We start from the raw sequence: 15,134 nt of genomic DNA, 5'->3' as shown, positions 1-15,134 counted from the left end.
TTTATAAAGCCTGTGATTATTCATTCAGGCTTACAGCTTTCTTACTTGAGGAAGGAAGAAATTTACCTCCCTGAGGGATCAGTTTTCTCCTCAGGCATGCCTGCTGTTCATTCAAATCTTACAGACTTTCCCTTCATTAAAAAAAAAAATCCTGGATTTCTACAACATCGAATTTTGTTTCATATCAAAGTATTTTCATTCACTTTATACTATACTTCTTAAGACTCTTCTCCCATTTCTGAGCACATCACACAATGTGCTCAGACCTAGGAGATCTCTTAAGGAAAAAAATCATCAGTATATTCACACCAATTTGCCTTTCCATTACAGTCTACACAGTAAGTAGCATGGAAAATGCTAATCCTTTTTTTGGTGGGGGGGTAACTTATAAAGACAGAATCACACTCAACATTTTAAAAAACTGATAGCATTCGTTTACTGACTTTGGTTCCTTTCTTTTTTTTTTTGGCCATGCCAGATCTTAGCTCCCTGACCAGGGATCGAACCTGAGCTCCCCAACAGTGGAAGCTCAGAGTCCTAACCACTGGACCGCCAGGGAACTCCCCTGACTTTAGTTCTTAAAAAAACTTCCATAGCAGATACTTTTCCTAGTCATTTGCAGAATATCTAACATTTCTTCAATCATTAACCCCTAATAGAATAGGACGACTCTTTAAAATCCCTCAGATTCTATGCTAAGAACCTTGTTCAGTGAACAGGCCAAGAAATAAAAAATTGCTTGACAGGAAATAATTATCTCATTTCACCATTCTCATAAATTTAAGTAACTGATTGAAAATCATGTCTTCTATTAACTATGACCCAAGTCTAGAGATTTTTTTTTCTCAGCAGTCAACAACTATCCTGAACTTTTCTGCTGGGACAGTCAGACATCAGAGTCCATGAGAAACATATTTACTCCTTTCCAGGGCCAGTCTTGATAAATCAAATTTGTGCTGATTTAAGTTACATCTGCTTCTGGAGTCTAGAATCTTTGATATTGTAGAAAAAGAAGATTGTATCATTGGAATGCAAACTTCACAGAGCAATTTTAAAATCAGTGGCACTAAGCAAACATTCAAATTCAATGTCAAAGGTCATGAATGAGAAGATTGGGAAATACTGACTTGATTAACTTGATAAGGAAAGGAAGAAGCTAGCATTCCTTGAATTCCTGTATACGATATTTTGCCTCATCATCCCTCTAATATGAAGTAATTGGATTAAAAATTTATGGTTGCCCCATAATAGAAGCTCGTCCTAAGAAATCTTCCAGGATTAAAAAAAAAAAAAAAATAACCCCCAAGAGTAGCTTGAAAAACAACAAAAATCCCTGCTCGAATCTCTCATACCTCATCTTCTAAATTAAAATCCATGTAGAGTTCCACATACCCGCTAGCTACCAGAAAGAATATAAAGTTAGGTGTATGTAAGAAGAGAGAACTAAAAGCCTGGGAATATTTCCAGAGGGGCGGTAAATATGCATAAAGGCATTCTTATTCACAATGGTTGGACAAACACTGTAGGTACATTAAGATCCACCACTGAACCCTATCAATTTTAGAGTTAGAAGAGCAATTAGAAATGATGAGAAAAATGGAACTAAACAGGTTGACTTTCTCAAAGAGGGGATAATCCTGGTCTCCTGGCTTCCAATTCAATGCCTTTTCTCTACAATATAGCTGCTGTTATTTTTCAAGCAACTCTTCCATTTTCAGTCAGATGTCATTTCAAGGGACAAAAAAATTACTTAAGTGAGCACACGGGTATTTTTCAGTGGATGCTGACAGCTGCACAGGAGTCTTTCTCAAGCTCTCTTCCCCATCCCCAGCACGCTTCTAAGACTCAAAGCACAGCACTGCTCCTGCTACAGAAGCCACCAAAGTTTCTCTTCCAAGTGGTCTTTTGTACCCCTGGGGCACTCTTCCCTCTCATCTCCCTCGTTTTCGTTTTTAAACCACTCCTTTCTTCCCACAACATACAAAATAAGAGCTCTTTCAAATCATTTTAATAACCTGGCAGTGATTCAAAGTATGAAAAGAAGATTCAAACATCTTCCCTTTAAAGGGGATGCTACCATGATGGCCTCACCACAAGCATGATCAAAGGCAAGGATGAGACCGGATGCAAGGAGCGAGGGTCGTAACAAGACTTCAAGGCTCACAGATGGAAGAGCCTGGTTTCAGAAAGTCTCCTGAGGGCTAGCAGGCGGCAGAAGAGACGTGAAATTTCAAGAGATCCTCAGAGGACGGGGCGCGGTTGCTGGGTCATGAGCACCTTGAAGCGTTTCTTGATGGTGACTCGGTGTCGAGAGTATTTGTCGTCTGGGGAGAACCGAGCAGGGTGAGCCGAGCAGGTCTGCTGTCCCATAGGGTCAAGCTTCTGCTCGAGGAGGAAAGAGAGAACATAATCTCAGTACTGGAGTCGTGGGAAAACCCAATCACTGGCGTCGTGAGGGAAATGGAGGCTGGGGTGGGGAGGAGGCCGCGCGAAAAGGGTAAACATTAAGACAGGAGCCGCGACTGCTCAGATCAAGAAGCCACACACTCCTGCTTCTACCACGCCTGGCTTCTGGGCTTTCCGGTCCCGTGCCCCCACCCCCCCACCCCCACCCCCAGCTAGGCAACTGACTGGCTTGTCTCAACCGTTCCTCCCAACGACATTTCTCGCCATGCCCATACACAACCTGTTTCCTCCTCTCACCTTCAGCGTGTAGACCCGGTCTCCCTGCTCGTTGAGGTAATACTGGAGAAACATGACCACACAGAAGCGTGAGCTTCTCCTTCAGTCTGCAACGCCTCCTAACTGAAGGCCTCACGTGTTAATTTCCTTCCTGTAGCGCCGGGAAGTCTCGCTCTCAAAGCACGCCGGGAAATGTAGTCCAGTTTATGCCTTTCTCCAGCTGGCCAGAAGGGGGGCGCACTAGCGCGGGACTTGGCCCGTTGCAACCCAGTCGCAACCTTGCGGGCGGGCGTCCTAAGACACGTGGAGTGTGCCCACTGTGTGTCAGGCACTTCTAGGCATTGGAGGGGGGTAGGGATGGATACAGATTGAACATTAATGAATAGAATCCTGTCTTTATCTCAAAATTCACACCCATTTCAGAGGCAATGGGTTTCTAGCACCTGGAGAAACCAGGGCTCCAGGATCCAGAGCCCCTTTTACCTCAGGGAAGAAAGAAGAAGGTTTTCTTCCCTCCCCTATTTTACATCCGGTTCCCTCGCCCTATTTCAAAGTATTGGCGGTAAAGAGTGCATGATGGGTATTCAATATTCTGTACAGCGAAGAAAGCGTGAAGTTATTTTATGAAAGTCGTGAAGTATGTTTTAGTGGTCTCTACCACAAATTCAACGCTCTTTCTTATAGTGGTGAGTAGCTAATAATAGCATAATAAGATGCACCTCCTAGAGGTTTGCGAATTTTTAAAAGAACGTACAATTTCTCCTCATAGGACTCTAGTTTAAAGAAATGAGAATTGGAACCCAGATATCATTAGAAAGGTGATCATTACCGTACTATTTATAACGGCAAAAACATTGTAACATATATTAATCTTATTAACAGAAAAACCTGAAAGTTTTTAAGAGTATAGTTTCTGTTTACTTGTAGTTGCATAAAATACCTCTGCAAGGATTCAGAAGAAATCTGGTTTCCTCTGGGATAAAGAACTCGGTTCCAGAGGAAAGGAGTGGGGGGAGACTTGCTGTGTATGCCATTTTGCATAGTTTGACTTTTTAACCGTGCTGATGTATTATTACCCGTTTAAAAAATTAAAATTATTTAACAAAAATTTAAAACAACAAAAATAATAAAACAACAAAAATAATTTAACAGACGAAAAGAAGGACATTTTCGTCTTGAAATTTTAGGCTGAATGGCAGTTTTTGATAGAGTGGGAGGCTTTTCAGCCAAGGGTAAGGCTAAGCCTTCTGTGGACTGCAGAGCTGATGGTAGTGGTTTACTTGGGAACTGCAGGACAGCTTTCCAAGGAAATGATATGCATACAGTAATTCAACACCCTTGATCTTCTGAGACAACCCTAATTTCAAGCATTCTGTTCCCTTGATCCTTAAATATACAGACTAGGTACTCTGAATTTGGTTTAGAATATACAGCCAACATTGAATTGTCAAGAGTTCGCCACAACCTGCTATTAATAGGAAGTCAGGTACCAGAACTGGGTGTAATTGAAAGACACAAAACTAGATATATTGGTAAAGAATTGTATAGGGAACAGGGATGTAAAACTATGCAGTTGGGAATCTGAGAAAGAAATTGCAAGTTGTCCTAAAGAGATACACAACAATTGGGTTGCCATACTCTGGTTTGGAAGGAATTCCTGGTTACTGCCTACATACCAGAGCCCTTCATGGAATATCTCCCTAACCTCACCCTGTATTCCCCCTCCCCTCCCCCACTGCATAATGCCTTGAGTCCTAGATTCTAGTTCTGTTTTGATCTGATCTTTACCCTCCCTTCCTTGGATCCTGTGTATCTACTGGAGCCAGGTTACTCTCTGGGTCCTGTACCTGACTGTCTCATTCTGGAGGCTTCCAGACAGCCACGCTTAGTGCCCAAACCTGAGAGGATGTCTTCAGATGAAGGTGAGTCTGCAGGTGGGGGGAAGGTCCCTGCCACCTGCTCCCTCCTTGGAGATTCAAAACTTGACACTTTACGTGGGGACCAGCTCTCTGGGCTGACCTAGAGGGATGTGAGAATACTAGACCCCATCAAAGGCATCACACTTGGGGAGGCAGGGGAAGGAGATTGTACCATTAAGACTATGGGTTGGAGGAGGAAGAGGGCCTACTGGGTGGCAGATCAAAGTGCTTCAGAGGAAAGTGCTGAGTAGAGAGAAGGGGTGGTAGTTAGCAACTTGCTTCTCTGGAAGAGGGATTCCTTCAACATGTGTTTGTGTGGCACAGGCAGAGGTGTGTGGTACGAGGGACACAGAGGGTTTCAAAGGGAAGACCCAAGTTCTGGTGTCTTCTTTAGGCAATTGGAGGCTGCTCTAGAATTTTGCCCTGAGAGAACTGAGCTGGGGCTGCTCTCGCTCTTATTGGGTGGGGGGGAGTGGAAGCCTTGGCTAGAAAACTGTTCAGTGGGGTCATCTGTTGCCAAGTCTGTAGAGAAATGTCCTCTCGGAAGCTAGACCAGAAGGTGCTGTAAGCGCCTCTGCTTAGAGCCTCTTAGCTCCTTCCAGCCCCAGCGAGGGCTTCTCTTCTAGTTCAGGGAGCAGTTTTCCTTGCTTTCCCAGGGCCAGGGGAAGTGGGTCACTCCAGCAGGGATGAGAACTGGGGCTTCCCTGAGATGCTGTGCCTTTCTACCTTTTGTGGAACTCAAGCCTTCAGTCCCATTTCCAGACTGTGTTCCATACTTCGGGGAGTATTCCTGGCCCTCTGCTCTGTGGTTGAGGTGAAGGGTTTGCTCGTGTTCCATGTCTCCTTCATGATCAGGAAGCAGCGGAAGCTGAATGCTGTTAGTTTGCCAGTGGAATATTCTTTATAAGAGGGGGAGGAGAGTAGCATGAAATTAGGCAGATGATCTTCTATTACTATTATTAAAAGTCCTAGGAGACACACGTCCTGATTAATTAAGTACACGTTTTATGTACTTATCCCTGGTCTCTTTGACTAGAGTCCACATAGCCGCTGAACTGTGTTTCAGACTTCATTGTCAGTGCCTTGTTCAAAAGCGGACCCTAAATTTCTGATATTAGGAGTTCCAAGCAGAAGGATCACAGATAACGTTTTAATAGGTCCCGCATCTCCTTAAAGCTCTGGAAACCTCTCTCCCCACACCGCCTTCCCCTTACCCATTTCCTGGCTCTTATCGCTAGTCATTCCTGGCTGTTATGTAACAAAATTTCTGGGAACAAAACATCTAATGCACACACACCCCCTCCTGGGAACAGTGCTTCTGCACCTGGTGGCAGGGACCACAGAGGAGCTGGGAGCAGAATCCAGGTGGTGTGAGGGTGTTTGGAATGTCCCCATATGCTGGGTGGCATGTGTTATGGGGTATGAACTCGCGGGCCCAAGGGTCCTCGCAGCTTGCTTCCCTAGCGCACTAATTCTCAGCAGGGAGTAAGGGACATCAGAAACACTTGGGGGACATTTGCAAACTATACATGTTCCCCCTCCCTCACCTGTTGAGAATCAGTGCTCTGATTCTTCAGGGACTAGAGTGGAACTCAGATGACCTAGCTTCTGGTCTCTTCTTCTCCTACTCCAGCCCCTCTTTTTCTTTGTCTCTGCAGCATCTCCATTGCCAGGACCGGACATGACCATGAAACCTGGCACGGCCCTCTCTCCTTTCACTGCACTTCCCTTCCCCCAGCCTGCTCCTGGCCCACCAGACCAACCACCCTGGGGGCTGCCCTCACAGCCCCCCGTGCCTTCAGCACTCTCTCCAGGCAACCCTCTGATGCCCTCTGCTTTCCCCAGCCCATTGTTGGTGACAGGGGATGGGGGCCCTGGCCCCAGTGGAGCTGGAGCTGGCAAGGTCACTGTCAAAGTCAAGACAGAAGGAGGGCCAGCTGAGCCCTCCCAAACTCAGAACTTTATCCTTACTCAGGCCGCCCTCAATTGGACTGCCTCAGGCGCTCCCTTCGGGGGCCCTGAGAGTCCTGCCCCCGGATTCCTGACAGCTTCTAATGTGAAGACCCTTCTGCCCCCGGAGGCAGTTGGGGTGAGCCAACTGCCTCCAGGCTCCACTCAGGCTACACTACCAGCTGCCCAACTGGCCCCCATCGTGCCCCCGGAGAAGCCTTCGCCAGGGCCGCATGGGGCAACTGGGGAAGGAGGTCCTGCGGCTGCCCGATCCAAGCCCTCACTGGATGACCTCTCTTATACCTCCAAGGGTGTTTATGAGAATTTCCAATGCTGGCAGCGCTACAAAGCGTTGGCAAGGAGGCACTTATCCCAAAGTCCTGATGCAGAGGCCCTTTCCTGCTTTCTTATGTAAGTGGAGAGACCTGAGATTCATTATTCTAGAGGCTTTTAAATAAGGAGGATTTGGGGATGGACAAAAGAGGTTAGGCTATTTAGGAATACTTGAGGGCAGGTGATGAGGGTGCTGGAGATGCTATGATAATGAAAATAATAACGACGACGACAACAATGATAACAAGCCTCTTTACCCACGTGCCAGATGATAATAAGCTTTCAGGTGTCTTCTCTCAAGTGATCTTCACAACCCTGTGAGTTCAGGCAGGCATTTTTTTTTTTTTTTTTTTGCGGTACGCGGGCCTCTCACTGTTGTGGCCTCTCCCGTTGCAGAGCACAGGCTCCGGACGCGCAGGCTCAGCGGCCATGGCTCACGGGCCCAGCCACTCCGCGGCATGTGGGATCCTCCCGGACCGGGGCACGAACCCGTGTCCCCTGCATCGGCAGGCGGACTCAGCCACTGCACCACCAGGGAAGCCCCAGGCAGGCATTTTTATGGTCATCCTCCTTTATGGATGAGAAGACCGAAGCTCAGAGCAGTGATTGGAACTTGGGTGTCTGATACCGAGTGCCAGGGCCCTCCCGTTCTATTTTACTACCTTTTGACATGGAGTTGAGCTGTCCAAACCGGCCAGGATGAGGAGTGCTGGGAGGGGAGGATGGTGCGTGGCTGGGTTGAGGAGCTTGTGTGCCACCCTCTCTACTGCCCCATGTTTTTTTGTTTTTGTTTTTTTGGCCACGCTTTGTGGCTTGCGGGATCTTATTTTTTCAACCAGGGATCGAACCTGGGCCCATGGCAGTGAAAGCACCAAGTCCTAACGACTGGACTGCCAGAGAATTCCCCACACTGCCCCCTGTTTTATTCAGGAGAATTCAAGTTGAAATAGGGAAGTGGTAGAGTTTGCTTAGTGGTTGAGGACCAAGGCCCCACCACTCACTAGATTTGTCATCCTGGGCCCTGGCATTTACTATCTTTGCCCTCAGTTTTCTCATCTAGAAAGGGGATGATTATACCTACCTCAGAGGGTTGCTGAAAAGACGAAATGAGTTAATGTATGTGAAGTGCTCAGCAGAGTGCCTGGCACAGAGAATGCTTCATTAAATGGCAGCTGCTATTGTTGTTGTTATTGTTATTATTATTAAAAGGCAATCTAGAAGAGGAGAAGAACTCACAAAAGGCCAAAATGTCTGTGTGAGCGGATGCTTGGCCTGGGAGCCCAGGGTCATGGGCTGTTATGTTTATAAAGCAAAGTCATTGACCATCTGGGGAATTTTCTTCCCACCAAGACCCACTGTCTCTCTCAACTGCACTGTACTCTCAGCATTTTGTGTAAAACACCATATAACGCATGCCACATCTTACTGGACTTAAAAAAAAAACTGTACATGTTGTTCCTCCAGTGGCTGAACCCCTAAAGGAATCCCCCTTTCCATCCTGACTCTGGAGTGAATAAATCAAAAGGCTCCCCCAAAGTCCTTGGTGTAGATCACTGTACCGACTTCCCGCTTTCTGCAGACAGCTCTGGGTTCTCTCTTAGAGGCTGGCAGGCTGAATTTCTAACTCCTGGCCTATTTCTGCTCCCCACGTGCAGGGGCTCTGGGCAGGGTCTCCCCCAAAGTGCAGTCCAGACCCTCTGCCACAGTCACCCGGGAGGCTGGTAAGATGCTCAGAACTGGGATTCTGGGGCGCTGGAATCCATGGTTATAACAAGCTTCCCCAGGTGATTCTACACAATAATGATTGAGGACTCATGGGAAGTCAGAAAGGCACAAATGCATCACAAAGAGCTCAAAGAGTATTGATATTTGACTGTGACGGGTATCCCAGAGGCAAAAAAACACTTAAAAACCAACAAATAAAAACACCACACAGCCTTTAATTAGATTCATTTGGGTTAGGGTTACATTTTTAAAAATGTAAGAGCCATTGGGCAGGGTTCAGCCTACTTTACAATGAATCCCATTAACTGAGTAACGAGTGCTTTCTTCCTCGTGTTTTGTTGAGGACAGCACTGTGAGAATTCAGGGTAGTTGATTTTAAAGGGTGGGGAGACGAACCGTCTGATTTTGTGCGAGGTTTGTAAATTTCAGTGGGAAGAAAGGCCAGTGTGGTGAATGGATGGATGTGAGGTTGGGGGTCTGATATCTAATCGGCAGTGGGATGTGACAGGGACTGTGGGGCATGTTTATCTGATGAGGGGCTGGGGGTGTGCACTGAGGTGGGTGTCAGGGCAGGTGTGTGTGGGGGTACACTTGTAGACTGTGACTGACCCAACGGGGGTTTTAGCCCAGTGCTTCGTTCTCTGGCCTGGCGGAAGCCCACTATGACCGTGGAGGAGGGACTGCTAAGGGCTGTGCAGGAGTGGGAATGTACCAGCAACTTTGACCGGATGATCTTTTATGAGATAGCAGAAAAGTGAGTCCCCACCAACCCTCATCCTCCCCAGGGGGGCTGCGTGGCTGAGGGGTGGGAGCAGGTACGAGAGGCTTGGGTCTGGGCTGTGGATGGTTACTATAAGGGATGCTGGAGGAGAGGTGTAGACTAGCATAGGGTCTCCTGGATCCTCGCTGCTTCTTCCACCATCTTGATTCTTGGGCTTTTCTATCCTATCTCCTCTTGGAAGCTCTCCCTTCTCCAGACCTTGAGTTGTATAGGGGCCTTGATATTGAAGCTCTTAGGATGGGATTGGAGCCCGGTTGGTGTAAAAAGTCCATGTTGAAGGGAACCTAGCAATGAGGAGGTAAGCCCTACTAGGCAGGTTCTTTCCTGTCTCGCTGACCAGGTAGCAAGTGACTACTGATGCAGACCTTGGGGCCACCACTCCTCTGGAAATAGTTTAGCCCGTCATCTTAGGGAGGGGCTGGTTCTTGAAGAGGTTTGTCAGGGCAAGGTCCTGGATGCCCAGAGTGGTCTTCTGGCTCATATCCCCCATTTCTCCATGATAATCTCCTTGGTTAAAAAAGTAACTCAGGAAAATGAACCCTTCCCTCCAAGCTTAACTATCACTTTCTCCCCCAAATCTGGACCCATACCTCCTAGATTTACCCTTCCAGGACCCCAGTCCCAGCCTCAGGACTCCTGGATCTCAGCACTGCTTCCTAGTGGGAACCTGCCTTAAATTGCAACCCAGGCCCTGCTTTGGGATTTCAGGCATCCTTTATGGTTGTAGGCAGGGGCAGAGGAGGCCCTGAGGAGCGGCCCACATGTGGGATCTTGCCAGGTTGTGGCATAGGCCTGACTGAATTCAACAAACCTGTATTCATCACTGCTGTATACCCTCACCGATGCTGGGTGAGATAGCGTATGAAAAAGCCATGGCTCTGTCCTGTGAAGCTTACACAAGCTCTAGATTATTTTCTTAACAAGCTTCCTAAGTGACGATTGCAGGTAGGGGGGCTATATGGAGACCTTGTGAGTTTTCCCCAGAACTGTTATTCGGCCTTCTGTGAGTAGATACCCTGGGGTCTTGTGTCTGGGTTTCGAACGGATCTTGGTCTTCTCAGCACTGCCTGGGCCTTCTGCACCCTCTGCAGGTTCATGGAGTTTGAGGCTGTGGAGGAGATGCAGGTTCAGAACACACAGCGGATGAATGGGTCCCAGGGCGTGCCTCCTGAAGCCCCTCTGAAGCTTGATCCTCCAGGGCCCCCAGCCCCCGAGGTTTGCCAGCAGGCAGGTAAGGCCGCCCAATTCCAACAGGAGCCGTGGGCCAGAAGCTCAAAGGGAGGTGTGCAGAAACCAGTCACGGATCAGGGGAGGCATTGCCTGTGCTTCTACCAGTTTCCCTCCAGGCAGGGGCATTTGATGTTCCAAACAGGACATACATAGGAGGCTGAGTTCTCAGGTTCCCTTTGTCCCAAACTAGGTATTGATCTTGGCTAAGTAAACCAACTACTCTCTCTCAGAGACTGTAATTGAGGCACATGATACCTCATCCGCCTAAGAAATGGGGGCTGGATCAGGGGGCTCTTTGGAGTTTCAGCGGTTCTGAGATTCCTCATCCAGATTCTCTTTCAGACCCTCCAGCTCCTAAATATCCTCCCCTGGCTGGTACTGTGTCAGGTCGGCCTGCTCCAGTCTGGAACCGTCTCAATGTGCCCAGGTTGCCATTACAAATGGGGGTGAGAGGCAGAAGCCGAGGCCTTGGTGCCGCTTCCCATTTCTCCTTCCTGCTTCACCCCTCAGTGTACATTCCCAAGAAGGCAGCCTCCAAGACGCGGGTGCCCTGCCGGCGGCAGCGCAAGACTCAGAGGCCTCCGGCTCCTGAGGCACCCAAGGAGATCCCACCAGAGGCAGTGAAGGAGTACACCGACATCATGGAAGCGCTGGTGGCGAGCCACTTGGCCACCGAGGAGTCGGATGGAAAACAGGAAGAGGAACAGCGGCAGCGGCAGGAGGAAGGGATGTATCCAGATGCGGGTCTCCTGAGTTACATCAATGAGCTGTGTTCTCAGAAGGCCTTTGTCTCCAAGGTGGGCTGGCCCTGGGTGTCTGGTTTCTAGCAGATCCTGGGGTGGGAACTCCAGGGAATCAAAGATCTAGGGTTCTGCCCGAGGCAGTGGGCAACTCGACTGTCTTCCGTGCTGAGGAATATGTGTGCATGGGCGCACACACGTGGATGTGTGAAGCTGGTGTTTTCTAAAAGCCCAGGGAGAGGGTGGTGAGTAGGGAGGTGCACGGCTGCTTCTCTAGAGCCTCTTGGCCCCCCGTTATCTCCTGTCAAGAACTCCCATCACTTTTCCTTCTATTTCCCCAGGTGGAGGCCATCATTCACCCTCAGTTTTTGGCAGATCTGCTGTCCCCAGAACAACAGAGGGATCCCTTGGCCTTAACTGAGGAGCTGGAACAAGAAGAAGGACTCAGTCTTGTCCAGGTAAACCTGGGAGGTAGAGAATATCAGAATGAGAGGCTCCCATGGCTTTACCTAACCCTACACGGTCTTGGATGGTATGACTCCTAGAGACAAACAGCTTCAGCAGTCAGCTTTGGGTGCAGAACAAGTAGGCAAGGGACCGTGGAAACAGGAAGTGTAAGGGCTCAAAGCGTGGGAATAAGACCCAAGAAGGTGGAGAAGAATAGCTGTGGTTATCTGGCTCTGAGGCCGTTACTTAAGCCACTTGCTTGCGTGCCCTGCCCTGCCCAAGTACCATCTACTCAACACCCAGCCTGCCACCCCTTCTCACAACCACATATAGAACAATACTTGTCCATTCTCCTTCTAGCTGGTCGAGAAGCGACTCCTGGCCTTGGGAGAGGAGGAGGACGCAGAGGTACCTCCAAGCTGCAGTGGAGCTCTATTGGACTTAAGTCCTTCTGTTTCTGATGAGGATGAAAATGGGGCTGGGAGGCTTCGGCCCTCACCTGGGCTTTGGGTGGCTGGGGGCACCACCCGCCTTGGAAAGTCTGCTTCTCCGGGAAAGCGGGCAAGAGAAGTGCCTGCTGGGCAGGAGCAGGACTTAGATGGCCTGAGGGGGATGTGCAGGGATGGGAACACTCTGCCATCCCCCAGTGGCTGGGACCTGCAGCTAGAACTTGCAGCTCCACAGGGAACTCAAGGGCCCTTGGGTATAGAGAGAAGAGGGTCTGGGAAGGTCACAAACCAGATAGCCTCACTTCAGGATGACCACCTGGGAGGTGCTGAGTCCCCTGGGTGCTCCCTGGTGGGTGACAGGACTTCCAAGGCTCTGCCCCTTTGCCGGCAGGAAGGCCCCCAGCTCGAGATAGTTCCCAGTTTGGACGCTGGACTTGCAGAGCTGGCTCCTCTGCAAGGACAGGGGTCAGAAAAGCAGGCCCTGGGGCTGCAGACTGAACAACAGATAGGGGGTCTTGGAGTGGCTCCCCAGGAGACGGAGCCATTAGCAGTGCCCCAGGAAGGCTCTTCAGGGGCCATGTGGGGAGATGACAGAGGTCCTCCCACGGTTCAGAGTTACGACCAGAACCCTCCCCCTAGAGCAGCTGGGGATAGGGACAGGGACGGGGCCTCCCTCAGTCCGGGAGTTTGGCTCAGCAGTGAGATGGATGCCGTAGGCTTGGAGTTGCCCTTACAGATCGAGGAGGTCATAGAGAACTTCCATGATTGGAAATGTGTAACGGAGCACCAGCAGGGCGGCCAGGCATTGGGCTCCAGAAGCAACATTTCTGTGGGTCCCGGAGAAAGCACAGCACCTGGGGGTGTGGGAAGCAGCATAGTTAGCTGTGGAGGCAGAGATGCCACGGCTGCCCTAGAAAAGAGAAACTACTGCAGCTTGTCAGGACCTCTGAGGGCCAACAGCCCGGCCTCAAGCCTTAAAGAAAATAGAGCGCAGAGCCCTGAGACTCTACGGGATCCCAAGCATCTGTGGGTTGAAGTTTGCCCCCCGTTGCTAGAAAGCAGAATTGGTGCCTCTACACTGGGGGCTTCTGAAGAAACCCTCCTGCCTGCAAGTCAAGGCAACATCCTTATCCTGGGGACCCAGGATACCTCCTCCTTCCCTGAGGCCAGCCCAGAGGCAGGGAGCGGAGGCAATTCCACTTCTCCCCTGGTGGAAGCCACAGAACAGGTCAACATACTAGATGTTAGGAATGCCGGTGGCCTCCAGCTAGGGGTCAGTAAGGATACCTGCCCACTAAGTTTTAATTCTTATGACCCCCAAGGAGAAGGCAGGGAGGATACTGATTTATCTGAGCCTAAAGACCTTGCTCCCTTACCAGGGGATCCAGAGTCTTATGCACACGGGACGCCCAAATCAACAGCTCCTCAGCAGGGCCTTAGAAGCACTTCCCCTAGATTAGTTCTGAGAGAAGCCTCTCCTGTCAAAGAAACATGCAGCTCAGCAGATGGGGCCAAAGGCAAGGAGGAGGAGGGGGACGAGGAGGACGAGGACGATGAGGAATTCTCCAACTTTGCCCACCTCTTGGCCTCTAAACTTACCCTCTCACCAAGGGGGCCTCCCCTCAGTTTTCACCCTGCCTCAGGCCTGTTCTCCTCAGCGGGTCGGGGGACCCAGAGAGCATCCCACTCCCTCGCTGCTGAGGCAAGAGGCCTCAGCCAGCCTCCGTATCCTGTTGCCAAGTCTAGGAAGCGAGCTCTAGTTGGAGGCCCAGCCCCTGCTGAAAAGACGCCCTTCCAGGGAGCTGAACTTGGGGCACCTGGGAAGAAACCCCTGCCTCTGGGAGTGGTTCAGGCCTCACCGCCTCGTAAAAGGCGGCGTGATAGCTTCCTCACAGGCAGGAGGAAGAAACACCATCGTACCCAGTAGGGGGCAGCGGGACCATCCTGTCCCGCCTGCCAATCCCTGCAGGTGGGGGCCCAGAGTAGATCTCACCCTGGCGGCACACCAACAGTTGTTCTCAGCCCTAAGTTGTTTTGTTGTTCTTAGCCCTAAGTTGTTTTGTTGTTCTCAGCCCTAAGTTGTTTTGTTGTTCTGCTAAAGTGGCAAGCGTGGGAAAGGGGGTCACACTAGCTAGGCTAGAGGTGGTCCCCTTGGTGATAGGTTGGGGGAAGTACCTTTGGAAGTTGTATGGGGGAAAAAAAACAAAAATAAAGATTTTGTTGGAAAATGCTTTCAGTGTGCCCCTTTGTATCACGTCTTTGCTCTAGATGGGGTAAGATGCAGAAAAGAGGTGAGGGCGGCCTCGGATTTGACGGATCCAGGTGACTTTCCAGCCTCATCTAGGCCCCCTGATAAGGCCTGGCGCTGAGGGTCCCCCGTGATTACTTTATTCCTCCCTCATCAGAAGCCTGGATATGGTGTTGGGAGGGCTTCTCTGGATATCCTACCAGTATCTGTTTCTCTTTAAAAGTCCATAGATGGAAAAGCACTTCTTTTTAACATGTCAGATTTCTGGGCTAGGTATCTGTTTTCTAAATCTAACTAATTTCCATAATTGTGCCTAGACACAGCACCTTCTTTAGGGGGGGCCTTTTCTTCTTCCTTGAAAAGCAGCTCGACAGAAGGGACTTATATGTCCCCAATTCATCCTGTGGCAGAAACCCCCTGGGCTGCAGGCAGGACGGTTAGTTCCTAACACAGGTCTCTGTCCCTACTATGGCGGGTGGAAACCAATCTCAGTAGGATCATTAAATATGGAATGGTAATTAGCTATTTTTTAACCTCTAATGAGGACAGAACAAGAGGGAATAAGCTGAAAAGAGGTTCGTGAGGAGGCCTGTTAGAGGGTATGACAACAGGAGGGAGGATACGAGATTT

At 49.6% G+C, this 15,134-nt stretch overlaps 2 protein-coding genes across 2 annotated transcripts; one reads left to right on the top strand and one right to left on the bottom strand.

The window, feature by feature from the left end:
* Positions 1-1,992: 1,992 nt before the first annotated feature.
* Positions 1,993-2,828, bottom strand: NOP10 (NOP10 ribonucleoprotein). The gene is made up of 2 exons (XM_060098269.1): positions 2,704-2,828; positions 1,993-2,382 (listed from the first exon to the last, which is right to left on the bottom strand). The coding sequence occupies exons 1-2, from the start codon at positions 2,755-2,757 to the stop codon at positions 2,242-2,244; spliced, it is 195 nt and encodes a 64-aa protein (XP_059954252.1). The 5' UTR covers positions 2,758-2,828; the 3' UTR covers positions 1,993-2,241.
* A 1,745-nt stretch (positions 2,829-4,573) lies between these two features.
* NUTM1 (NUT midline carcinoma family member 1) lies at positions 4,574-14,183 on the top strand. The gene is made up of 7 exons (XM_060098268.1): positions 4,574-4,604; positions 6,260-6,962; positions 9,235-9,363; positions 10,482-10,621; positions 11,131-11,417; positions 11,702-11,818; positions 12,168-14,183. The coding sequence occupies exons 1-7, from the start codon at positions 4,589-4,591 to the stop codon at positions 14,181-14,183; spliced, it is 3,408 nt and encodes a 1,135-aa protein (XP_059954251.1). The 5' UTR covers positions 4,574-4,588.
* Positions 14,184-15,134: the final 951 nt, after the last annotated feature.

This window comes from Mesoplodon densirostris, chromosome 4 (genome assembly GCF_025265405.1).
Source record: "Mesoplodon densirostris isolate mMesDen1 chromosome 4, mMesDen1 primary haplotype, whole genome shotgun sequence".
NCBI lineage: Eukaryota > Metazoa > Chordata > Mammalia > Artiodactyla > Ziphiidae > Mesoplodon > Mesoplodon densirostris.
The sequence above is the reverse complement of the archived record's forward strand: the minus strand, read 5'-3'. Positions and strand labels throughout refer to the sequence as shown.

What these genes read in the sequence shown, in the direction of transcription:
- NOP10 (XM_060098269.1), bottom strand. Translation starts at nt 2,757, where the DNA reads ATGTTTCTCCAGTATTACCTCAACGAGCAGGGAGACCGGGTCTACACG. An exon ending in ACCGGGTCTACACGCTGAAG is followed by an intron (nt 2,383 to 2,703) that starts GTGAGAGGAGGA and finishes CTCCTCGAGCAG; the next exon opens with AAGCTTGACCCTATGGGACA.
- NUTM1 (XM_060098268.1), top strand. An exon ending in GCCCTTTCCTGCTTTCTTAT is followed by an intron (nt 6,963 to 9,234) that starts GTAAGTGGAGAG and finishes CGGGGGTTTTAG; the next exon opens with CCCAGTGCTTCGTTCTCTGG. An exon ending in TTTTATGAGATAGCAGAAAA is followed by an intron (nt 9,364 to 10,481) that starts GTGAGTCCCCAC and finishes CACCCTCTGCAG; the next exon opens with GTTCATGGAGTTTGAGGCTG.